At 36.7% G+C, this 27,167-nt stretch overlaps 1 protein-coding gene across 4 annotated transcripts in view; it reads left to right on the plus strand.

Moving 5' to 3' along the window:
• Nucleotides 1–27,167, plus strand: part of GRM5 (glutamate metabotropic receptor 5) — a 510,774-nt gene that overhangs the window by 361,564 nt on the left and 122,043 nt on the right. For all 4 annotated transcript variants that reach the window (XM_025419353.3, XM_049098822.1, XM_025419352.3 and 1 more), the window contains exon 4: nucleotides 7,255–7,490. In XM_025419353.3, coding sequence (XP_025275138.2) covers nucleotides 7,255–7,490 — 236 coding nt within the window. The remainder of the gene's footprint in view (nucleotides 1–7,254; nucleotides 7,491–27,167) is intronic.

Genomic DNA, 27,167 nt, shown 5'->3' on the forward strand with positions numbered 1-27,167 from the left:
AAGAGGCATTCCAAATGCTTATTGAATTAATGAACTGGAATGAATAGAACATGGAGACTATAACTAAAGGATCATCCAGTGCAATTTTCTGTGCTACCTATAGTTTTTTATCCCAAGCAATCACTTAAAATACATTAACAGGAAATGAGGAAAGGAAGATCATATCATCTGCATTATACAGATTTAGATTCTGATAAGAGAAATAATTTCTTAAATTACTGAACACCTCTAATGTTTGATAATTCATAAACCGTTTCTCTTCATAATTTTCCAAGATTTTTTTTCCTGTTAGCATGTAGCATTCAGTGGCTTCCACAGTCCAGAAATATATTTTGATATTAAATCTATTGTTTGTAAACCCTGAAGTAATTGTTTTTTAACCATAAGTATTGATCTGCTTTATACATCAGTGCTTTATTAAAATAAATGATAAAAATCTTAATTCTAAGGTTAAAAAATTTATAAGGACTTAACAGTATAGAGTATCAAGTCTTTAGAGCTCTATAATTTTCATTATTTCTGATTTTCTGATTGTGGACAGCTGTTGTTCAGCATACAAAAACTAAACATAATAGAACAGAGTGGGTTAATATGTTACTGGACCAAAGATAAGAAAATTGTTAACTTCTATTTTTTTTTTTACATTTGAATCAGTTGTACATGTAGAGAATAGATAGAAATCCAGGAGAAAAGAACTACTAGAGAGCATATAAATGGAAATCTGATCATCACAGACTCCCAACTTGCATTCATTTTCTTTCTTTTTCACCCCAGACCTGTTCTCTTCCTCTACTTTACATCTAGGATGGGCGCTGCAATATTGTCACGATATCATTAATGTCTCCCATAAGCTGTAAAAATCCCCCTTTACTCCTCTTCTCTACACATCTCTTCCTAGGGATTCTTAGAATTCCTTATAAATTAGGCTTAGCATGACCACTGCTATTGCTTTAAATTCAGTCCTCCAACAGTTCTGTGACCACTGCAGCACATTTTCTTTTTGTTTTTTTTTTTTTGTTTTTTTTTTTGCAGCACATTTTCTAACTTGATTCCCTAAACACACATCTATCACCACTCTAATCTGTAACACTGCTACCAAAGTTCATCAGTTCTCAGTCTTCTCATTTCCTTTCCAACCTTAAAAGCCACCACTGGCTCCCTGTGGCCTGAATGAAAAAGTCCAAACCCTTGGGATAACACAAAAGACCATTCAAAACTGGTCCTTCTCTGCTTACTTCTCATTGGTTCACCATCCTAGGTGATCTATGTAGCTGCAATGCTTCATAATCACTATTTCCTGATTGCCAAATACCTTTTCCCTATCTAGAAAATAACATTGCAAAATACTGTTATCAACTCATTATCCATATTTATCAAACTCAGTTTAAAACTGATCTTTGGGGATCCCTGAGTGGTTCAGTGGTTTAGTACCTGCCTTTGGCCCAGGGTGTGATCCTGGAGTCCTGGGATGGAGTCCCATGTCAGGCTCCCTACATGGAGGCTGCTCCCTCTCTGTGTCTCTGCCTCTCTCTCTCCCCCTGTGTCTCTTATGAATGAATAAATGAAATCTTTGGGAAAAAAAAATAAAACTGATCTTCCAGGGTGCCTGGGTGGCGCAGTTGGTTAAGCTCCAATCTCTTAGTTTCTGCTCAGGTCATGATTTCGGGTCCTGAGATGGAGCCAAATGGGGCTCCTAGCTTAGCAGGGAGTCTGGTTGGGATTCTTTCCCTCACCCTCTGCCCCTCTCCCCTCTAATAAATAAATATTTTAAAAAATAAAATTGGAGGCACCTGGGTGGCTCAGTTGGTTAAGTGTCTGACTCTTGATTATGTCTCAGCATGATCTCAGGAGCATGAGATTGAGCCCCATGTTGGGCTCTGCAGTGGAATTGGAGTCTGCTTAAGCTCTCTTTCCCTCTCCCTCTGCCCCTCCCCTGTGGACACTTTCTCTCTCTCAAATAAATAAATGTTTCCTTTTATAAATAAACAAACAAACATGATCTTCTTATATAGAGCTAGTGAATTATTTATTGATGTTCTCTCACATTGCATGTTTCACTCCTCCAACAGTATTTATTTGTATGTGATTATTTTTATGTCTATCCTCCTCTTTCATTCTTGTGCTAAACTGTTGTTCTTATAGTATCTAAAACCTATGTAACTTATGTTTTCCTCAGTCTCAATACAATTTCAATACATAATAAATGTCATAAAGTGAATTTCTCTTCACAAAATTCATTAATCCCCTAGATGGGAAAAATCACACACACCCATCCCACTTAGATTAGGCTTGGCCATATGACTTGCTTTCATCAATGAAATGTGAGCAGAAGTGACCTGTGCCACTTCTAAATAGACTACTTGAGAACCATTGTATGTTTTTTCCTTCTACAAGATTGGCCAGGTCCCAGAAGGAAAGTGTTCTCCCAGAAGGAAAGTGTTCTTTCAGACTCTGTCTCAGAATGAAGGCAACATGGAGCAAAGTTAAAGACCACCTGCAATGAATAAACTTTTGTTCTAAACTTCTGAGATATTGGAACTGCTTATGCCACAAAATAATTTAGTCTAAGAGGTGTAGATATTCAATAAATGTTGATGAAAATAAGGAAAGCTATAGAGATATAGAAGATGAATTACAGCTGGAAAATTCCAGAGTCAATTTTGCTCAACAACAACCTTCTTCTTCTTTTTTTTTTCAAGAACAACCTTCTTATGAAAACAGATAAAAATTGAATTTTCATGAATTGCTAATTAGGAGAAATAGTGGGAATTGAGGGCTGAGAGGAGAAAGGAGGAAGTGTAGATCATAGAATAGGAATATATATTTTGGTAATACAATTTGAAAAGAAAATGAAGATAAATTCTTTCAAGATACACATGTCCTTAAGATGTCTTCAGGGAGAATTTTAAGAATCTAAGTTATCTACTGGAGAGGTGTTTTGAGAATGAGTACATATTAAAGATTCCACTGTTAGTTAAGCCAACCTAAGTAAGCTAAAAATGTTTTTCCTGTTTCAAATGTCCAAGTCACTTAGTTTCTGTAGTCAAAGAAAAACCAGAGGTCTGACTAAACAGCGCTCAAATTAAGAATAGTAAATGTACACTTGATTCTTGTTATTCAGAGTAGTTATGTTCCACAAACATGCACCAAACACAGAATTAGTGAATAATGACCATTGTCCCCAGGGGAAGTATAGGTTTAAATTGCTGTGGGTCTCTCATCACAATTTTTCCATAAACTAGGCAATGCAAAACTTGCTTTATGTGTGTTCCTGTCTAAAGATAACTTATTTAGGGCAGCCTCGGTGGCGCAGCGGTTTAGCACTGCCTGCAGCCCGCGGTGTGATCCTGGAGACCCGGGATCGAGTCCCACGTCAGGGTCCCTGTGTGGAGCCTCCTTCTCCCTCTGCCTGTGTCTCTGCCTCTGTCTCTCTCTCTGTGTGTTTCAATAAATAAATAAAATCTTTAAAAAATAAATAAAGATAACTTATTTAATATGTATTGTTGATTCATTAGTATAACTCACAATAGTGCTCTTTACTCATACATGAATGCAATGGATTTTTTAAAAATGCATTTTCTATGTAGGATATATCACAGCCTTCTTGCACTTGGGAACTCTAAATAACACATCAGCACTGTGCTTCGGGGTTATTTTAAACAATGAAATCAATAACAACAAAAACATGAAAATGCAAAAACCCTGATATTAAATAGATCATGAAAAGGATACTTGTTTATAATATGAAAGGTAAAACAAGAATGCAGAGGATCATGTTGTTCAACCTCAGCTGGGAATGAGCACATGAAGAGACTCAAAATTTTTGCCACTCTGCACATGTGCAAATGATCATAAAAGTGCCATGAGTATTAATTTGGGGGATACAAATAAATTTTCCCAAGTATATAAATTTGCACATACAGAATTGGCAAATAAGGGGCACCTGGGTGGCTCAGTGGTTGAGTGTCTGCCTTCAGCTCAGGTCCTGACCCCAGGATCCTGGGATCGAGTCCTGCATCGGGCTCCCCACAGGGTGCCTGCTTCTCCCTCTGCCTATGACTCTGCCTCGCTGTGTCTCTCATGAGTAAATAAATAAAATCTTTTAAAAAAAAGAATCTGCAAATAATGAGGATTGATGGTATATCAAGGAATTGGAAGGAAAATAATGAAGTGGATTATGGGGACATGGGTAAAATTCCCACCAGTGGTTAGAGAAATTTGATATATGGATGGATGGATGGATGGATGGATGGATGGATGGATGGATGGACGGACATAGATCCTAATTCTATGAGAGGTACTTTAAATATGGTGTAGTTTTAGTTTCTTTTCTTATCTTCCTCCCCACTCTTTTTTTTCCTTATTTGGTAAAATAGATGTCACCCAAAAGTGTTTAAGTAGTATTTGACAGTCTGACCTATCAATGTAATGTGAAGCATTAGATCATAGAAAAGTAAGCTCAAGATTTTCTTGGCATTTCATTTTGCTTTTGGATTTATTATTTCTTACTTAGAGATACCCTATCATCTTAACACAAATCTTAAAAGCACATTTTTATGAAAATGTTAATATTTAATAACCTAAAGTCAATACAACACCATCTAATTTAGCCAGCATGGAATAAAGTTTCTTGAAACTTACATAGCAGGTATTCCTCAGTAAGTTTAAATAGAATAACTCTCTTTTGTCAAATAGATATTGGAATTTTCTGTTTACATACAAACTCCATTATAATTTTTACTTTGCTGTTGAATGGAAACATCTGGAACTAAATTGTTTTAAATTCCCAACTCTAACTTATAGACTACTAATAAAACACATTTTGCTAGATTCTTAAATATGGAGTAGAGATTTATACCTGAAAAAAAGCTAAAGAACATGATGAGAAATGAGTCAATTATCACACTCTGGCATGGATACTTTTTCACGGAAATATTACCTCCAAAAAAGTTTATCAAGACAAGCTTTTTACAATCCCCATTAAATTCAATGAATGAATTGTGAAGGGTAAATTGGACCCATTAAAATCTTACATTTCTTATGTAATATTCATAATCATAGTGTTGCATAAGAGCGAGCTAGCATTAACAAAAGGAGCAATTTAAATTCCCACTTCTTTGAGAATGGGGCTCTGCTTGACAAACAGTGCTTCCTGCCCCATTTGCAGCACGCCCATGCATCTCCTCCAGCGCCAATGAGACCCACACTCTCATACCAGTGATATAATAAACCCTCCACAACAGAGGGAGAAAATGAAGCAAACAAGCCCACATCATTTCAACTTGTCAGCTTTAAATAAAATCTTCTGCAGCTGAAAATGAGGAATTTGAGGGAAGAGAATGTGTGAAGTAACCAAATTCAACACTGGGACAAAACATATTGCATGACTTATTATTTTTTTTCCTGATCTGCCACAAAAGTTTTTGAAATTTCACCACAATTTTTAATGAAATATCTTTTGTCAGAGACGACTAAGATGAAGAAATGGTTCAGTTTATTTGTTTATTTTTTTTCTCCTCTTCCACCCACTGATGCCTTAGGAGACATCTGAAGTTATGGTAAACCCCTATGATATCTTAATGAGTAATCTGTGACCTTTGGGAAAACTTTCATTATCAGTTTTTAAGTCTTAGTTGTCATAGCAGAGCATGCTGAAAAAAGTACATATTTTTTATACTTGTTTTAATTACTTATATAATACCTGCCTTAGCACTGATATTATATGCAAAATATTGGAGCATGCTCTCCACCTACAAAAAAATAATAATAAAGACAAAAAAGCATTTAAAGGAAGATAAAAAGAAATTTGCATTCTGATAAACATATTTAATATGAATGAAAGAGATAATTATTGTAAATGTAAATCCTTTCCCTCCTCGTTCCCCCAGTGCCTGCCCACCCCCCTGCTTACCTCCAAAAGATTTTATTTTGCATTCAGGAGACTCCTTTCTGTTCTTCCCCTCAGCTCTCTCCAAACTCCTTCTCTTCCCTCTTTACTACTTTTTCTCAATGTTAAAATGTCCCTTCAATTTCTTTATCTTTCCTAAAAAAACACTTGCATGTCTTCAAAGGAAGGACAACACCCCTGTGTCCCATCAGATACTTAATACAAGTTGCGCATCTTCCAGTGAGAGAGAGGATGGACATCTTTTGTCCTGAATGCCCCGAAGTATGCCCAATTTGATATAAACATCTTCTTATGTCCTTTATTTCCCATGTTATGTGTCACATATTTTCCAAATAAGCTTAGAATACTTTCCCCTTACTCTGTCGTAACATGAACTCTCTGCTTTCAAACTATTTTATTTTAAAATCCCTAGGTTAGGGGATCCCTGGGTGGCTCAGCTGGTTGGCGCCTGCCTTTGGCCCGGGGCGCGATCCTGGAGTCCCGGGATCGAGTCCCGCATCAGGCTCCTAGCATGGAGCCTGCTTCTCCTTCTTCCTGTGTCTCTGCCTCTCTCTCTCTCTCTCTATGTCTATCATAAATAATAAATAAATAAATATTTTTAAAAAATCCCTAGGTTATTTTGAGTGCATAGAATGATAGTAATATTGAGGTGTATGATCCCTGTCACCTATCCTTGATAGCTTATTTTAAAAAGTTCTTAATCTGTCCAATGCAAAACATGATCTCATATGTGCATTTTAAATACAGAAGTACCATGTGACAGGAAAGAGCATATAGGACTAATAGGACTACAGTTTGAGGTGCTGAAGAATCTATATTTAACAGAATGACCATAAGCAGCAGTTTTTTTAACCTCTCTATAATTTAATCGTAAAAGGTGAAAAAAGTGAATATCACATCATAGGATGGTTACATTAATATTAGATGTGTTTTAGAAATATTTTCATTTTTACCTTATGATCATTATAGTAGTTATTATAAGGTAAAGGAACAGAATGAATTTAGAGTTAACTTGCCCTAGCTATTAAACATTCAGTAAATAGTGTGAATGGTGATTTCATTGCAATTTCCATGCATGTACTGTATTTTACAACCAGTAAAATCCTGCCAAAAGCATTAGGTTATTCTCCACAGTCTGGGATTATTGAAACTGGTGCCTTCTTAGCACTCTTAGTATTGTATACTCTATGCTAAGCTTGTATCTCAGGAATCATGTCGGTATAATGTAGTCTTGTGTGGCCTGGGTAGCCATGTAAGGACTGATCTGTTCAAAAAGAAAGCAAATATGGAATCATTTGCTTAGAAGGTATCTGTTCTAAGCTGAGCTGGTTTTTGTCTCCCCACAGTGATGGCTGGGCTGACAGGTATGATGTGACAGATGGATATCAGCGAGAAGCTGTTGGTGGGATCACAATCAAGCTGCAATCTCCCGATGTCAAGTGGTTTGATGATTACTATCTGAAGCTCCGGCCAGAAACAAACCTTCGAAACCCTTGGTTTCAAGAATTTTGGCAGCATCGTTTTCAGTGCAGGCTGGAAGGGTTTGCACAGGAGAACAGCAAATACAACAAGACTTGCAATAGTAAGAAGATTTCTTGTTTCATTTATAGAGGATAAGGCGAAGGCTCCAATTTAAGTCAACTGTGTCATGGGGATGGTGGCTGTAACCTGTTAGAGGAGAGGACTCTTACACAAACAGAGTGGGTATTGGGCTATTTACAGTGATAAATGAACTTTATTGTCACTAAGAAAAGCATATCAGAGCAAATCTTTACTCCATGGAGATTTCAAATAATTTTACTATTTATATCATTCAAGAAATAGGTCCTGTGCTAAAAGGGTATTGTGAGATCCAGAGAGGAACCACCGTTGCCATCCTTAAAAGCAAGAACTACAGTCTGCTCATTTTGATTACCTTTAGCAGTTAGCACAGCGTTAAACACTTAGTAAGGGTTTCATATATTCTGAAGAACGAATCAGGGAATACTAAAGGACAGAGCCAATTCCTAGTGCACCAATAAACTATAACATAGTAGCAGGGATTTGTTATGTATAGTTATTATTCTTCATAATCTGAGTAGAGCCATTCATTCTTTTTTTTTTTTAAGATTGATTGATTTGTGAGAGACATAGAAAGAGAGAGGGAGGCAGAGGCACAAGCAGAGGGAGAAGCAGGCTCCATGCAGGGAGCCCAATATGGGACTTGATCCTGGGTCTCCAGGATCAGGCCCTGGGCCGACGGTGGCGCTAAACCGCTGAGCCACCAGGGCTACCCAGAGCCTTTCATTCTTCTGTTCTTCGTTCTTCGAAGGGCTTGCTTACCTTGTCCCAACTACTGCTTTGGTTGTAAGGATAACAAGGTGAGGAAAGGTAGTTCCTGCCCTCAAGAGGTTTAGTGTCTAGAAGGAAGTCATGCCAGCCAGTGTTGCAATTCAATGTTGTAAGTGATATAAGGGGTAAACACAGAGTTTGGTTACTATTATTTGTTGCACTTTGAAAGGGAATCTTGACTCTGATAATCCAGGTAGGGCCAATATTGATCTATTTGTCCAAGCTTGCAAAAATTAAGGTTTGTTAAAATTGATAAGGGATTTGTTGAGACTGCCTTATCCCCCACATTGTGTAACAACAACAAAAACCCATACATATTTGCATAGGTATAAAATGTTTTGGTTGATGGTAATAGGTGCCTTTATTCTCAATGCTGAAACACAGCAGTGTACTGGGGCAATGGGTTTGAAATCCTGGCCCACAGCCTAATTCCTGTCCACAGAGAAGTTGTCACATACCAGCACAAAAATGAGAATAATGGGAATGATACAGATAATTCTTCAAAATGCACTTTCCCTCCCAGTTCATATCTATCCTATGTTTTTTGGCATCAGTTCATTCTTTTGTAGAATGAATAAGAGAGTAAATGGTGATTTGTGATTGTTTTCAAATGTCAGTACTTGCTTAAATAAGAGCTTGGCAACCTTATGTCAGTTCCTATTCGGGTGGTGAGGAGGGGAGAGATGTCAGAGCGTGGGATATTGCACTGGTCACTGAAATCCAGAAATCACAGAAGGCTCATGGTGTGAGCCTGCATTCATTTCTCTCTCACTTCAGATGCTGTTTGTCCAAAATCTCCAAATGCTTGTTCATTTCCTTTGTTTTTATTTTTATTTTCAGAGGAAAAAAAATGTATAAGAATAAATAGCATTGTAACTTCTGTTACACAATTTCAATCTTTATAGCTAATTTCATGTTTTTCACCAATCCATCCAGTTTTTCTGATAGAAACAGACTTCTTTCCTCTCTTGAGATTTGGGAAATTATGCCTCTTTCTGTTCCAGTTCTAGGATTGTGTACAGAGTACTATATGTCACTATATTAAGGGAGTTATAAAGGGTGAGCAATATATCTGATCTCGTCTTCAATGAGATCTTTTCCCAAGTAATTAGTGACAGTCCCTAACCAATGTGCCTAAGGGGATTTTTCCAGGTGGTCTTTACCTCTTTTGTACCAATGTTCTTTTCCTATTCCTTTTTGTCTGAAATGCTTTCTACTTGAAATAGTTGTTTCTCTTATTTTTTTTCCACCATTGGAGGTCTTATTTAGATATAATCTTGAAAAACTTAATTGATTTCCACGGAACATTATTTCTATGGAAATTGTTCTATAAAAGCCTCTCTTCCAACCTATTGCTATAGCTCTTTCACATGACTACCCAGATATGATTTCTCTGCTCAGAGTTGGTTCCTTACTCTAGTACTTGAATGCACTTTTTAGCCACCTCCCCTCCACTAGAATCTTATGTGACAACAGATGTCATTTTGTACAGAAAAGTAGACACTTATATGTAATACCTCTCTTATTCTGAAAAAAAGAAGCACTATGATTATACTTATTTAAAAATAACAAAACCAAGATTTAGAGAGAGAAAATAACTTGTTCAAGGTCACTTAACTATTAAGTATCAAAACTTATATTTGGACTCAGGTTTTTCTAAATTTTAACAAATACATGATATACTTTTTTTTTTTAATTTTATTTATTTATTCATTCATGAGAGACACAGAGAGAGAGAGAGAGAGAGAGGCAGAGACACAGGCAGAGGGAGAAGCAGGCTCCATGCAGGGAGCCTGACATGGGACTTGATCCCAGGTCTCCAGGATCATGCCCTAGGCTGAAGGCAGCACTAAACCGCTGAGCCACTGGGTCTGCCCAATACATGATATACTAAAGAGAGAGAATATTGCAGTTTTTAAAAATTGCCATCAAATTTGCATTATATAATAATTAATATATAGGTCAAAGATACAAAATAGAAAAATCTTAAAATTATTTGCATATGACTATGGAATGCAATGAGACACCCAGATGTTCACTACTTTCTACTTTTGACTGTATTTCCTTATTTACTTTTGTGTCTTTATCCCCATATTCAAAGAGGCCCCAGATAGTTTACTCATATTTATAACACTACTGAACATCACCAGTGTTTCCCTAAATATAATGTACTTAAACCCTTTCATCAGGCAATGTGCGTAAGACAACCACTTTTGAGTTGGAGTGTTAAGAAGTGTTAAGAGTTTATAATTCATGCCAGTTGAGAAGCTGTACCTTACCCACTGTACAGTACCTTAAATCTAATGGATAGTTCAGTAAGAAAAATGGCTTAACCCAAAGAATAGAAATACTCATAGCTGAATTATGATACCGTATTTTTCTTAGGAGATTCTTGAAAGGCAAAGTATAAAAGTTAAGAGAAGTATCTAAATATCAGAGTCCAGAATTAGCAGTAGCTTTATAGAGAATATGCCCCATTCCTATGAATCCTTTCAATGCTGTTAGTTTTGCCTATTCTCTAGTACATCATATAAATAGAATCTTACATTATTTGCTTTTCTGTGTCTGCCCTTTTCTCCTCAAAGTAATGTAGCAGAGTTCATCCCATCATTGCATGTATTAGTAGTTTATTATTTTTTATTGCTATATAGTGCCCCTTTGTTTGGGTACACTACCAGAATTTACCTATCAGTTCTCCTATAAATGGACCTTTGAATTATTTAGAATTTTAGGTATTTTAAATGAAGATTTTATGAATACACATATACATATCTTCTGGCAGACTTATACCCTAATTACTGCTGGATCTATACCTAGTAACAGAATTGCTACATGAGAGGCTACACATATGTTTAGCTTTAGTAGATAGTGCCAAGCAGTTTTCCAAAGTGATCAGACTAATTTCTACTTTTTATTGACATGTATGAGAGTTCAAGTTGCCCTGCACTCTTGTCAACACTTGATACTATTCTTTTTTAATTTTAAACATTCTGCCAGTGTGTGTTTGTACTACATTGTGATTTTTATTGGCTTTCAATGATATATTACCAAGTTAAATTTCTTCTTATATTGGAAATCTGGCATCTTATTTTGTAAAGTGTGCAGGTTTTTTTACATATTTCTTTGAGTTTATTATCTTTTAACATCTGTTTTAAGACTTCCTTGTATACTGTGGTATGAGTCCTTTGTTAGATACATGTATCATGAAAATTGCCCAATTAGAGCGTGGTTTATTACTAGTTCCTATTTCTTTCATTTGTTATTTGTTTACTATTTGTTCATTTGTTCTTTGATTCTCTTTTTTTAAATATTTTATTTATTTATTCGTGAGAGAGACAGACAGAGAGAGAGAGGCAGAGACACAGGCAGAGGGAGAAGCAGGCTCCATGCAGGGAGCCCAATGTGGGACTCGATCCCGGGACTCCAGGATCATGCCCTGGGCCAAAGGTAGGCGCCAAACCGCTGAGCCACCCAGGGATCCCCCCGTCCTACAAGGCTCTGTTAGGATTGTTGCTCTAAATGGTCAATGGTCATATTTACCCACTTCAGTGCTCTTCATTCCTCTTGTACTTTTTTGCTTTTAACCATGATATTTTTCAGCCTAAAGAATTTCTTTTAGTATTTCTTGGGATATAGGTCTACTGTCAACAAATTTTATCAGCTTTTTTCCCTAATATCTATATTTCACCTTTATTTTTGAAAAAAACATATTCACAAGTATAGCATTCTATATTGCCAAGTTTTCTCCAATCATTTTTTTCTTTCAAAACAACATTCCATTTGTTTCTGAATTCCATGATTTCATTGAGAATTTAGCCAACATTCTTAACATTCTCTTGTGGATGGCAATGTGTCTTTTTCTGGACTTTTAAGTTTTTTCTTAAGTTTTTAGTTGATTATGATGAGATTAGGTGAGATTTCCCTTATACATTTCATTCTTTGGATTGAATGAAACTTCTCAAACCAGGGCACCTGGATGGCTCAGTGGTTGAGCATCTGCCTTTGGCTAAGGTCAGGATCCTGGGATCCTGGGATCCTGGGATCCAGTCCCACATCAGGCTCCCCACAGGGAGTCTTCTTCTCCCTAGGCCTGTATCTCTGCCTCTCTCTCTCTCATGAATAAATTAATAAAATCTTTTTAAAAAGAACTCATCTAATCTGTGGATTAAAGAACTTGATACAGTTCTGAAAATTTCCCAGACATTATTTCCTGAAACATTCCTTCTGCCCCATTTTTCTCTCTCTGCTCCTTCTTGTGCCCAAATACACCTATTAGATTATTTGACTTTGTCATAAAGGTGACTTTTTCTCTCAGCTTTCTTTTCTATCTTTTTTCTCTCTGTGCTTCAAATTGATTCTTTTCTATTATTTGGCCTTTGATTTCACCAGTCATTGTCTCCATCTATGTCCAGTGAGTTGTTAACCAAAATAAGAAATTTTTAATTTCAGATATGGTGCTTTATGGTCCCAGAATGTCTTTTTTTCCTTTTTATAGTACTAATTTTCTGTTGAAATATTCTTTCTCATCCATTTTTTTCAATAATTTATTCTGTTTCCTTCAACATATTGATTATAGCAATTCTAAGGTCCCCTTTTTTTCTAATTCTAACATCTGGATCTTCTCTCAGTCTTCTTCTGTTGACTTATTTTTCATATTGGTCACATTTTGTGCTTCTTGACACATCTAGTGTATGTTTTCTTTTATGCTAGACATTGAGCATAAAATACCATACAGATTGAATTTTATATTATTTTTCCCCCAGTGATGCTTTGCCTTTTCCAGATTCAAAGAAATTGAAATGAGGTAAGTTGGAACAAAAGATAGAATTCGTCAATCTCTGGTTTAAAAATGTCTTGCAGGAACAGTTGACATGGAATTTCAGTTGAAAGTCTAGCTAGTATATCCTGTGCCCTGGCTGACTGAATCACTCAGAGTTTTAACTGTTTTTGATCTTTGTTCTCCAGCCATAATTTTCTAAATTTGACATGCATTATGAGAAAAGGACTAAATGAAGTCTGAGCAGTTTCTATTCCTCAGGTGAGGCTTTTCTTTCCAATAGTATAAAACAATGGGAAATTTCAGTTTTCCTCTTCCTAATCTTGAGCCTCCGTGGAGCCCCCAGAATTAGCAAATGAATCACAAGGGAAACTGGCTATCATGCACTTAGGGCTCCTGCAGCTTATAAGTTGAGATACCTGGTCATTTCAGTATCCAAGTGTACTTCTGGCTTCTCTTTTTCCCAAAAGTGTCATATACTATGTGAAGTTACACCTCCTCCCCCAACCATACTTCATGTCCTTTCCCAGCACCTCAGAAGGTGACTTTATTAAGAAATAGCTTCATTGTGGATGTAATTAGGTAATATAAAGTTGCACTCTTAATCCCCCCAAAAGAGGAGAAGTGATACAGAGACACAAAGAGAGACACATAAGAAAAGTGGCAGAGGACAGAAACTTGAGTGATGCAACACAAGGACAAGAAATGCCAGAGATCAATGGCCACCACTAGTGGCTAGGAAGAGGCAAGGAAGGATTTTACCAGGAGTCTCAGAGGAAGCACAGCCCTGTTGACATACCTTGATTTCTGACTTCCAGCCTCCAAAGCCATGAGGGAATTAAATGAACCTTGCTTAAAAATAAAACAGAAATTTAAATAAATAAATTAATTAATTAATTAATTAATTAATTAAACAAAAATTAACTGAAGTATAAGCATTTTGGACATTAGAAATTGCAGGGTTCATTTATATATCCAAATTGAGATTGCACAGGTAGTGATGATTGAGAACTATACCCTTTGGTGTTTTGAGTGTGTGGTTTTGACAGAATCTAGGTTTATGTACTATTAACAGTGAGCCCAGTTTCAGTAAGTTTTACTTAAACTGCACAATTATTTTTGACTTGACTTATCAATTAAATGACAAATAGTGATAGTAAATTAAAAATATGAAGAATATAGTTTAACTTTTTTCATTATTTAAATAACCCAGTAATAAAGGCTATAGAGAATTAAATTAAAACTATTTTCTAGTAACTGTATGCTATTCTGTTTTTGAGCCAATTTAAGGACCCATTTCCTTTACAGTTATACTGTCACCCACTGACATTCATTTGCTGTCTCCTTTCTATGATTTCTCCCTGTCACTTCCAGTAGCTTCCAGAGATGTCATTTATGACATTAATACACAAACATTCTCACCTGGATGTCCTGAGGGCACCTCAAACTTACATACCTAAAACTCACCTCATTATAACTTTTGTAACCATAGCCCCAAACTTTGAGTTCCTCCTTTTTGCATCTCCAGTTTTAGTAAATGATACACCCATCCACTCTGTCTCCTAAGATATAGGAATAGGTCCTCTCCTATTCCTTTCTATCATCCTCACAGCCAACTGGTGAACAAATACTGTTAATTCCACTGTTCGAACATCTTCCATGTCAGTTCTCTGTTTTTCATTGATGGCTGAATTCAAATCTTTATTATACCACTGCTGTGATTTGGTTCTTTATGATCTCTTACCTCACATATTAGAATAATCTTCCTATTTAATCTTCTCATTGATACTAGCTTCCTCCTTTTTCATTTTATGCTGACAACTAGCCCCAAATAAGCCATCTAAAGAATGAATCTCAGAGTGCCTGGGTGACTCAGTGGGTTAAGCATCTACATTTGGCTAGGTCATGATCCCAAGGTCCTGGGATCAAGCCCTACATGGGCTCCCTACTCAGTGGAGAGTCCACTTCTTCTTCTGCCCCTTCCCCTGCTCAAGATTGCTTTCTCTCTCTCTCTGAAATAAATAAATAAAATCTTTAAAAAAATGAATGAAAAAAATGTAAAAATTAAAAAAATGAATGAATCTCATCAGGTGACTACCATTCTTAGTGATCTTCTGTGATTCTCCAATGTCTACAAAAAGGAAACCCATCTCTTTGCCCCAAGCCAAAACTCTTTAAATTCCCTATATATGTTTTTCAAATCTCATCTTCTGTTCATTAAGCCCAATAAGTCTGTGCTCCAATCACTTCACAGATTGCACTCATCCATTTTAGAGTGCCATACCTACATAAAACTCCTTTGGTCAGAAGGGCATTTCTGGGGCTCTAGTGATGTGCTTATTTCTTGATCAGGTGATGATCACTAGGATGTGTTTCTTTTGAAAAAACTTAATGTATAGTTATGATTTTTACGCTTCTGTGTTCATGTTCTAATTTAATGAGTTTACCTTAACTACCCCACTTCCAAATAAAAGTCCTACAGCTACTATATCCAGTCTAATATTCCTTCCAGTTCAAATTGCTCACAATACTCTCCCCCACACCTCCCACTCCCACCAGATTTCTGCTGCATGTTGCTCGAGTCCTCTCCCTTTCTTTCTCTGTAACCCTTCCCTCCTTCCCTCCTAATATTTTTATATACCACAGTAAATATCTCTCTATTTTATAGATAGAGCTGTTGAGCTATTTCACTGTTTTCTTGTCTCCTTCAAAAATCTATCCTTCGTGAAGGAAGTGCTCACTTTTTGAGCACAAAGCTGCTGCTGAAGTTACATTGCCAAACAGAAACCCACTTGCTCCAGAGAAAATATGATGCCATCTTCATAGAATATAAAGCAGCTACAGCAATAGGATATTTTCTACTATATTACACTAACATATAAGTAGATTTTTCACATTGTTATACCAGTATGTAAACATTTTATGTCTATCTGTCTCTATTAAATTATACATTTCTCAAAGAGAACTGTATTACTCATCTGTGTTTTCCAAATTTTTAACATGATGCCTTATAGAGCAAGTATGTGATAAATATTGTTAAATTAATATGATTTCATTTCTCTTGAACCCAAGTAGACTTATAATGTCTACAGAGCCTAAAAAAGTGGCTTCCATTCTGTGGGATGCAGGTCTCAGGGTCACTGTGGGTTTGTTGCCTACATCTAGAATTTTTATGTAGTTCAGCATTATCAGTGAACTGAACTGTGCCTTGCATATCCTGTGTGAACATGTGTGTGTTTATATACGCAAGTGCCTTATTTTTATGCACAAGCTGTTGCAGTTAACAAATTACAAATTAATTTAAATTGCTCAAATCATGGTAGCTTATTACCATTATGTGTTTTCTATATAAAAGATACTAGCAGTACAAATAGCATTGATGGAGTGTGTGGAATTTTGTAACATTAAAAGCATTACCTATATTCAGAAAGGTTAATTACACTGGCTTGGAGGTAGCTTTTTTCCCTTTTTGTTAGAGCAAGTTTCTAGCCAGAGGTGTCCACATTTTCTCTGATGAATATGTGTCATAAGTACCTGAGGTGGATTAGTTAAAGGATACTTCCTATGCATCAGAAATTTTTTTCTGCCATATTGTTTGCTTTTAAAACTCTTATTAGTGATTTTGGAGTGCCTGGGTAGCTTGGTAAGTTAAGTGGCTGGCTCGTGATTTTGGCTCAGATCATGATGTCACAGTCTTGCATTAGGTTCTACACTCACCAAAGTATCTGCTTATGGATTCTCTCTCACCGTCTCCTTCTCCCTCTGCTCCTTCCCTGCTTCTCTCTTTCTCTAGCTTTTAAATAAATAAATAAATAAATAAATAAATAAATAAATAAATAAATAAATAGTTTAAGAGAGGAAGAGAGAGAAAGAGAGAGAGGAGGGGGAAAGGAAGAGAAAGAATCTCAAGCAGGCTCCATACAGTGTGGAGCCAGAAACAAGACTCCATCTCACAACCCTGATATCATGACCTAAGCCAAAATCAAGAATCAGACACTTAAATGACTGAGCCACCCAGGTGCCCCAATAAATAAATCTTAAAAAAAATACACACCTATTAGTGGCTTAGCCCTTGCTCAAAACACTTCAGCACTTCTGTCTGAAAACATGACTGGAAAACCCAATACAGTACATTGAGGAAAAAATAATTGTCCAGATAAGAGGAGCTGAACTATATAGTAAAAGCATCACAAGGGCTAAATAAATGAAATGCCACGGCTAACCCCCAGGTTAGATATTTCTCATCCTTATGCTACATTAATATTTCCAAGATAGCATTTGGAAAGAAAACTAATTCAATATGAAAAGAGGATCCCATGGTTGCATAGATTGGGTTATTACATTCTGTAGCCATTTTCTAGAGATTTATAATGTATATCCACATGTTGGAAAAGGACAAATCCCATTGTAAAAAAAAATCAAATACTTTTCTTTAATTAGTCATCTCCTCTGTTGTTTTGTTTTACTATGAACTCATCTTATGTAACATTGAATATCACAATACTTTGGGAAAGACAACACTAAGACAATTTAAAAACCATATACTGAAAAAGAAATTTGATCACATTATCCTAGTATATGTAATAAAGTATGCTAAGCAGAAGCCCATTTCTGTCTTTATATCAGCCAAAGAATTAAGTAAATTAGAATTTGATGTGTCAGTTTTGGCTTAGTATGATTCTTGGATTTGTTGCATTTTGATACTTTTCTTTGCCAGAAGGGAAGAATTTCACTATCTTGGACTCTACTTTAGAAATGGAACATAGAGCCATATCAAGGCCCCAGATATTAACATTAAAGTTTTAAGAAATATAATCTGTCACATTTCTTATTTGAATTCCAGAGTTTAAGAAATAAGAGTAATTATCCATCCAAGTAAGTGTCAGTGTATATAATTCTTCATAATGAATGGCTACTATCAAAAAGTACTCAGAGATCCCCAGAAGAAAACCCTTGCATTAGAAACTGCAAAGAGAGTTTTCAAATTCTTAAGACACTAGAAATGGAATGCACAACGTATTAAAGATATTTACAATAAACTAGAGACCAGACAATCTTGCTGAATCAGTCACTTAATGCATACAGGTACACTGTAAAAAGCCTTAGATTTATATCCAGATGATCTATATTAAAAAACTCAATCGGGGACGCCTGGGTAGCTCAGCAGTTGGGTGTCTGCCTTCAGCTCAGGGTGTGCTCCTGGAGTCCCGGGATCAAGTCCCACTTTGGGTTCTCTGCATGGAACCTGCTTCTCCCTCTGCCTATGTCTCTGCCTCTCTTTGTGTTTCTCATGAATAAATAAATAAAATCTTAAATAAATAAATAAATAAATAACCTGTAGCCACTATTAGGCATCTCTGGGTCCCTCATTTTCTCACGTGTGAGATGAGATGAGTTTTAAAACTGATCCCTAATTTACAGAACACTGTAGTGAGGCTTAAGTATGATGATATATGGGAAGACACTTAAAGATGTGATGGGAAAGTGCCTTCTCTGAGCAAAGATGAAGTAAAAGAGCCTGGACTTACTCTCCTTCTTAAAATAGCAGCATAAACAAAACAAGACAAAATATATAAAACAACAGTTTTCAAGACATTGGATATCAAGTGATGAAGGACAGTCATTCTTAAGAAACAGGAAATAAGGGTGCCTGAGTGGCTCAGTCAGGTAGGCATCTGCCTCTGGCTCAGGTCATGATCCCAGGGTCCTGAGATCGAGTCCAGCATTGGGCTCCTTGCTCAGCAGGGACTCTGCTTCTCCCTCTCCCTCTGTCTACAGCTCCTCCCGCTTGTGCGCTCTCTGTCAAATAAAAATAAAATCTTAAAAAAAATAAAATAAATAAGAAATGATACAGGTGAGCCCTCTGAGTTAAGAAGATGGAATTGTGAGTTCAGAGAAACCTAGGAAGCTAGAGTTCTCAGAGCACAGGAACAAAGAGTAGAGAGGTCCAGGAAGTGAGAACTCTGGAGATCAGCAGAGGCTCCTTCTTGAATATCCAACTGAGTATTGATCACTGTGTGCATTTGAGGATAATACTTCAGACCTGGGAAAGAAGGCACCCACATGGGACAAGGAATAGTGTCTGTCCACAGCGGTCAGACTAGAAAAACTTGTAGTTCAGAGGGCTAACACAACACTTAGGGGAAATTTTGTAGCATTAACTTGCTATCGCAGAAAAAAAATTATCTCTAGTCAATGATCACAGAGTTACCTTAAGAAATTTGGAAAAGAAGAGCAAATTAAACACAAGGTAAGTAGAAGGAAGGAAGTAATAGATCAGAGTGAAAATCAGTGTAATATAAACCAGAAATACAATAGAGAAAATCAATGAAACTAAAGTCTGTTTTTTTTTAAAAGATCAATACAATTGGAAAAAAAAAAACAGATTTATCAGGAAAATAAAGAAAAACAAATTGTAGATATTGGGAATGAGAGAAATAAAACATTATCCAGAGTCAACAAATATGAAAAGGAAAATACACATTTTATTTTATTTTAAAGATTTATTATTTATTTATTTATTTATTTATTTATTAGAGAAGAGAAAGAGAGAGAGAGAGAGAGAGAGAGAGAGAGGCAGAGACACAGGCAGAGGGAGAAGCAGGATCCATGCAGGGAGCCCGATGTGGGACCCGATCCCGGGTCTCCAGGATCATACCCTGAGCTGAAGGCGGCACTAAACCTCTAAGCCACTGGGGCTGCCCAAAAATAGACATTTTAAAAAACAATTTAATCCAATAAATTAGTCAGCTTAGATAAAATGGAGAAGTTCCTTGAAATGCATAAACTACCAAAGATCACCGAAGAATAGACAAACTGAATAGTCCTACATCTATTGTAGAAATTAAATTTGTAGTTAAAAATTCTCCCACAAAGAAAACTACAGGCCAGATGGTTTCACTGTTGAATTTCACTACTATGAACTTAAGGACAAACTGATAGAAATTCTAACATAAACTCCACCAAAAACTTAAGGCAAGAATACTTCCCCATTCAATCAATGTGGCCAACATTACCCTGTTATAAAACCATACCAGGATATCACCAGAAAAGAACTATATGCTTCAGGAACATTGGTATAAATATTCTAAACAAAACTTTAGCAAACTATATCCAACTATATGTAAAAAATATATAATGACAAAGTAAGATCCCAAAATGTAAGATTCGTTTAATATTCAAAAAGAGGTCAGTATAATTTATTGTATTAAAAAACCGGGATCCCTGGGTGGCGCAGCGGTTTGGCGCCTGCCTTTGGCCCAGGGCGCGATCCTGGAGACCCGGGATCGAATCCCACATCGGGCTCCCGGTGCATGGAGCCTGCTTCTCCCTCTGCCTGTGTCTCTGCCTCATTCTCTCTCTCTCTCTGTGACTATCACAAATAAATAAAAATTTAAAAAATAAATAAATAAATAAAAAATAATAAAAAACCTACAAAAGTGTTAAATATTAAAACCTAATAGGAATTTATGATAAAATTCTCAACAAACTAGGAATAGACAGAAACCTCCTCAACCTTGTAAAATTTCCTTGTATGCTCAGGCAATAAGGAGTTTGACTCTTACCACCAGGGGTTCTAGTCAATGAAACTAGACTATAGCAACTAAAGAAAAAAAGTCACCAGATTTGAAATTGATGAAGTAAAACTATCTTTGTTAACAAATGACATAATTGTCTACCTAGAAAATCCAGTGGAATCTTCAAAAGTTCCAGTGAATTCATTAAGTTTGTAGTATGCAAGATTAATGTACAAAAAAATCTATTGTATTTCTTGGACCCACAACTATATGGTCAACAAATCTTTGATAAAGCAGGGAAGAATATCCAATGGAGGAAAAAAACTGTCTAAAATAAATGATGTTGGGAAAACTCGACAGCAACATGCAGAAGAACGAAACTGGACCACTTCCTTACACTATACACAAAAATAAACTCAAAATGGGTTGAAGACCTAAAGATTAGATCTGAAACCATAAAAATCCTAAAACAGAACACAGGCAGTAACCTCTTTAACACTGGCTGTACAACATTTTTCTAGATATATCTCCTGGGGCAAAGAAACAAAAGCAAACAAACTATTGAGACTTCATCAAAATGAAATGCTTCTGCACAGCAAAGGAAAAAACAACACTGAAAGGCAACCTTCAGAATGGGAGAAGATATTTGCAAATAACACGTCTGGTAAAGGGTTAGTATCCAAAATCTATAAGAACTCATCAAACTCAACACCCAAAAAATAATCCAGTTAAGAAATGGACAGAAGACTTGAATAGATATTTTTCCAAAGAAGACATCCGGATGGCTAAAAGATGCACGAAAAGATGCTCAACATCACTCATCATCAGGGAAATACAAATCAAAACCACAATGAGATGCCACCTCACACCTGTCAGAATGACTAAAATTAACAGCACGGGAAACAACAGATGTTGGTGAGGATGCTGAGAAAGGAGAACCCTCTTACACTGTTGGCAGAAGTGGAAGTTGTTGGTACAGTGACTCTGGAAAACAGTATGGAAGTTCCTCAAAAAGTTGAAAATAGGACTATCTTATGACCCAGCAATTGTACTACTAGGTATTTATCCACAGAATACAAAAATTCTGATTCAAAGGGTCGCATATACCCCGATGTTTATAGCAGCATTATCAACAATAGCCAAATTATGGAAAGAGCCCAAATTCTACATGATTTTAAGACTCAGTCTAAAAATAGAGTAGTCAAAAGTGCAGTGTCAGCATAAAGACAGGCACATAGATCAGTAGGGAATTCAAACACAGACCCCACTGATATGGAAAACCAATTCTGAAAAAGACACACAAGGAGTTCAGTGAAGAAAGGATAAGCTTTTTTAAAAATGGCACTGGAAATCTTGGATAACTGTAGGACCAGGGGCATATTACTCATTACCAGAAAGCAATGAACTATTGGTATACCTAACAGTGTTGGGGACGGGTTGGGGGGGGGGAGTACATACTGCATGATTCAATTTCTATGAAGCTTTAGAAAATGCGAAATACTATCCAGTAACAGCAAAGCAGTGGTTGCCTGGTGATAGAAGAGATTTAAAAGGTCCATGAGGAAATTCTTGGAGATAATGGATACATTCGTTATCTTGGTTGTCGTAATGGTTTCATAGAAGTATACATATATGAAAACTTCTCAAATTGCCCACTTTTAACATATGCAGTTTAATCTAATCTATGTCAATTATACTTTAAGTTTTTAAATACAAATAGATAAATATGTACTGCCAGACTTACTCTCAGGTTTCAAAGAATTCTAGCAAATAACCAAATCCTTTATCTCTTCTATCTCTTATGATTTTGATGCCTATAACCAAATAGAAATTCATTTTATTTTACTTTTTTAAGATTTTATTTATTTATTCATGATAGACATAGAAAGAGAGAGAGGGGGGCAGAGACACAGGTGGAAGGAGAAGCAGGCTCCATGCCGGGAACCCAACGTGGGACTCGATCCCCGGGCTCCAGGATCACGCCCTGGGCCAAAGGCAGGCGCTAAACCGCTGAGCCACCTAGAGATCCCCAGAAATTCATTTTATGGAAGGATTTTTCCTCTTGCTTTTAATCCTTAAGCTCATCCACTTTGCAGCGTTCTATGCTAGTTCCTCAGATGCCTCAGTAGCCTGTGCTGCGCATGGACGGAAGAGCTCCGTAGTGGGCAGAGGATTGTGTTCTGTTCAGCTCCACCGCTCACACACTCTGTACCTTGGGCCAGTTCCTTAGCCTTGCCTTTTCACTTATGCAATTTGGATAATACTTATATTTTAGACTCATTATGAAGATAAGATGATATATATAAAAATTCTATCAAAGGATCTCTAGAAATGCTGTATTAAAGCTTTGTGCTTACCAAATTATTAAATTGGGTTTTGCTTTAAAAATATTTGTATTACATTATTCTGAAAATGAAAATGAAATGCACCACATGGTATTAGTAAATATATTTTCCAATAATCTCCAGGCTAGAAGTGATGACTAACAGCATATTATTAGCATATGACATTAAAACACACACACACACACACACACACACACACACACACACACATATTTCCTCTGCCTTTGGATGGCCTTAGTCTTCATATTAATATAGGTGCTTTAGTCTAGTGTACCTGCTTTTTAACAGGTGCCATTCCTGGAGCCAATATATAGAGCTAAGTTTAATTTTAATTTTATGTCACAGTGTTAGGTGCTATATATGTTTACCCACATCACCATGGCAACTGTGTGGGATGGTTGTTGCCACAGCCCCCATGGCTGGCCTAGTGTTTTGACATTTCGGTAATTGCCAGTGTCACAACCTTTAAAAATTGTAGAGAACTAACACCCAGACCAGATGGCTACTAAATAAAGAAGCTACTATCCCCCACAGCTGTGATGTGGCACTGAGGTGACAAGAGAGCCTTCTGTCAAAGATATGATCCCTGAGAAAATGATTTTTGATGTACCCTTACAGCATTGGGTAACACTGGGGTAGAATCCAGGGGAAGCATATGATCTGGTACTTGACTTTAGGGTATCAACATAAAAGAATAAAAGATATTCTATTAAAACCAAATAAGGTATTTATCTCTTCAGAAAATACTTAACTTAATGCCCATTGTATGCCACTCATTTTATTTTTTTTAGGTGCTAGATCCAAAGCAGTAAATGAAGCAGACAAAATTCCCTGCCTTCATGGAGCTTACAAACTTATTAGAGGGAAACAGATTAAAACAAAATAGATAAATTATGTATTATATTAGATGGTGATAATTGCTAAGAGGAAAAGAAAGCTGGGAAGCATAATTTGGAATGTTAGGGAGGATACAGAGATGACCTTACTACGAAAGTGACTTTGTACAAATCCCAGGAGGAAATGAGGGAGTTGAGGGAGTAACACCACCACCACCACCAGCAGCACCAGCAGCAGCACCCCTACACCAGATGGATGGGAGGGAAGATGATCACTGCTGTGGGAAATCACAGGTAAAAAGTCCAGAGAGGGACAAGAGTTGGAAAACCAGTGTGGCTGGAGCACAGTTAACTAGAGGAACCTAGGAGGAGAGGATGGCAAAGAGGTAACAGAGGGGGAGATCTTGTAGGGTCTTGTTGGCATAGCATTGACCTTGGCTTTTACTCAACTGAAACATGAAGCTGTTAAAGGATTTAGGCAAAGGAAGGACTTGAACTGGCTTTTGTTTTGTTTTGTTATTTTTAAAGTTCACTTTGGCTGTTGTGTTAAGAATAGATGGTAAGTGTGGGCAGAAAAGAAAGCAGGGAGATAATTAGAAGGCTCTTGCAGTAATAAAACGAGAGATGATGGCTGGGATCCAGGCAGTAGCAGTGGAAGCAGTGGGTATTTTTAACTGGTGGAAGAAAAGCAGAGGGAACCTCTTTATTGAGTTCTTCTATATGCCAGGCACAGTGGAAGTGGGACTCAAGTACAGGGGTATCACTTATTCTTCATATAATTCTGTTGGGTATTAGTAGGATAACTATTGTGTTTTCTCAGGTTTAGAGCAGTTCTGGAATGTGTGACTCAACTAGCAAGAGTCATGGGAGTCTATGGATAGGAAAAATCAGTGCAAGTCAGGGTATGCGGGGATCATTGGAGGGACAGCTTGGGCTTGGTGTGGTTGAGTGGAGAGGAGAGGCCAAGCAGAGAGATGAGCTTGAGCGAATTGGAAGTAGAGAAGTCCATTACAAAAAGGGCTTCTATTTGTTTATGGATGATGACAGCATTCCAATTCACTCATGGAGTAGAAAGAGCTTGGTTCTGAGTCACTGGGAAGACTCAGGACAGCTTCACCATCCATATCAGACTGGTGAGCAAGAAGTAAACTTATTGAATTAAGTTACTAGATATTCAAGGGTTGTCACAGAAGGTACTGTTATACCCTGTTATACCCTGACTTGATATAACCTCCTACTGCTGCTGATGGGCAATGGCTCTTGACTTTTGTCATGATTCAACTCCAAAGTGATTGCAAGAATTAGAGTTACTGTATTGATTCCCACTGACCCTCTCAATTCAATTTTTGAAATATATCTAGAATATCTGAGCCATTGCTTCTAAAATATTTTGCCAATTACCCCTTACCTCAAAGCCTTGAGACTATCAGAGCCGATACTGAATATGACCTAAGTGGCACATGATTTCTTTTCAAAAAATAAAGTATTGATGCAACTTCAGGGCATTTATTAAATTTTTTATTATATTTTATTTATCAAGTTATCATTTTTTGAACTTTAATGAAGATCTTGGACTAGTTCAAAAGTTATGAGAGGATGCAAAAATTAGTGATTAACCTCTTCCCTCAGGTATCTTATAATTCACCTGGGATACTTTTAATATAAATTATACCTGTTAAGTAGAAAATTAGTAAAATAGGCCTTTAGAGCTTTAGAGAGATGTAGATGGCTTGTATCTGCAGAGACAAGAGCTTAATGATATAGCTGGCATTTGAGTTGAGTCCAGAAGTTCAGTTGGGCTATGAGAGGGAGAGTCTGAGGCAGATTATTCTAAGCACTGAAGTCTAGAGAAACTGAAGAATGAAATTGAGAAAATACCAGACCCATTCAGGTGATAGGGGGGTGAACTTGTTCAACTGAATTGAAAGTGTCATATATGGTAACAGATGAAGACTGAAAATGAAAGTGAGGAAATATTTCTTAAGGATTATGCACAGTAGGCCATGATTTGAAGATTTTTCTTCTACATATTAAGTTATTTTTGGAAGTTTTTTTAGCAAGAAAATGATATAATCAAAAATCATATTTAAAAAGGTTAAGCTGACAGCATCCTTGGGAGTTTATGGAATAAAGAAAGGATTAATATTGGAAGTGAGCTTGAAATAAGCTTTTATTCTTTTAATCCACTGAGAATTTGAGGATGTCACACTAGTTACTATTGGATGACAGAAGAGTGATATAAACCTGGTGACCCACTATGGGGCTGAAGGAAAGGGAGGAGTCAAGGACGGTTTCAAGGTTTCAATTATAGGTGACTGAGAAAATTTTGTTAATAGAGAAATAGGAAAAATAGAAAAGGAGAATGGATTATGAAGAGAAAATGAGTTTCCCTTAAAACATTTCATGTTTGATGTTACACAGGTATAAAGATGATTAGAAGTAGGGCTGGTCTTAGTGACATGCAGTGGCAATGAGGAAGTCCTACTGTAAAATTACAGTAAATTCAAGACCAGAAGCCTGGAAGGAAGCATGGAGAACTCAAGGCTAGAGGCCATTGACAGCTGTCTTTGATGCCCATCATTCAGACAATAACTGCAAAAAGAGCACAGACTATTCCACCTAAAAATATTCTACAAAGTATGTTGTAAACTCACATATTAATAAATATGATAAATGTTATTAAATTGGTTGATGAGTGGAAAATTTACATAAAAAGTTGTACACATCATGGTAGAGTGGTTATGGGTCAGCTTTGGCATTTGACAGGCTGGATTTCTATCCTGGTTCTGCCACTTAATAGCTCTGGGATACTAGACAAGTTGCTTAAACTCTCCTTCCTCACTTTCTTCAGATATAAGTTTGAGATAATGTTAAATATCTACCTAATAGAGATCTTAGAAGAAGATGGAATCAAACCTATGAAGCACTTAACATGGTGTCTTAGTCAGCTGAGGCTACCATAACAAAATGCCATTGATTGGAATGTATAAGTAGCAGAAATTTATTTTCTCAAAGTTCTGGAAGCTGCAAGCCCAAGATCAGGTTGCCAGTATGATCAGGTTCTGGTAAGGACCTCTTCTTCCTTGCTTGCAGACAAATGACTCTTCACATGGCAAAGAGAAAGAGAACAAGCTCTCTGGAGTCTCTTCTTATGAGGACCTTAATCCCATCATGAGGGCTCCATGCTCATGATCTCATAGGCCCTATCCCAAATACCCTGCAAAGGGCCCATCTCCCAAAGGCCTTATCCCAAATATCACATTAGCAGTTAGGGCTTTTGAAAGGATGCAATTCAGTCCATAGCACAAAGCCTCTGGCATTTACTGAAATTCAGTAAATCCTATCATTATTAGTCTTTTTCTTCCACACCCTATTTTTCTCTAGCAGTTTCACAGACCTAAGAATCCCAACATGGAAGAACAAATAGAAAAAATATGATTCTAAGAAAGAGTC

Source organism: Canis lupus, chromosome 21 (assembly GCF_003254725.2).
Source record: "Canis lupus dingo isolate Sandy chromosome 21, ASM325472v2, whole genome shotgun sequence".
Classification (NCBI taxonomy): Eukaryota; Metazoa; Chordata; class Mammalia; order Carnivora; family Canidae; genus Canis; species Canis lupus.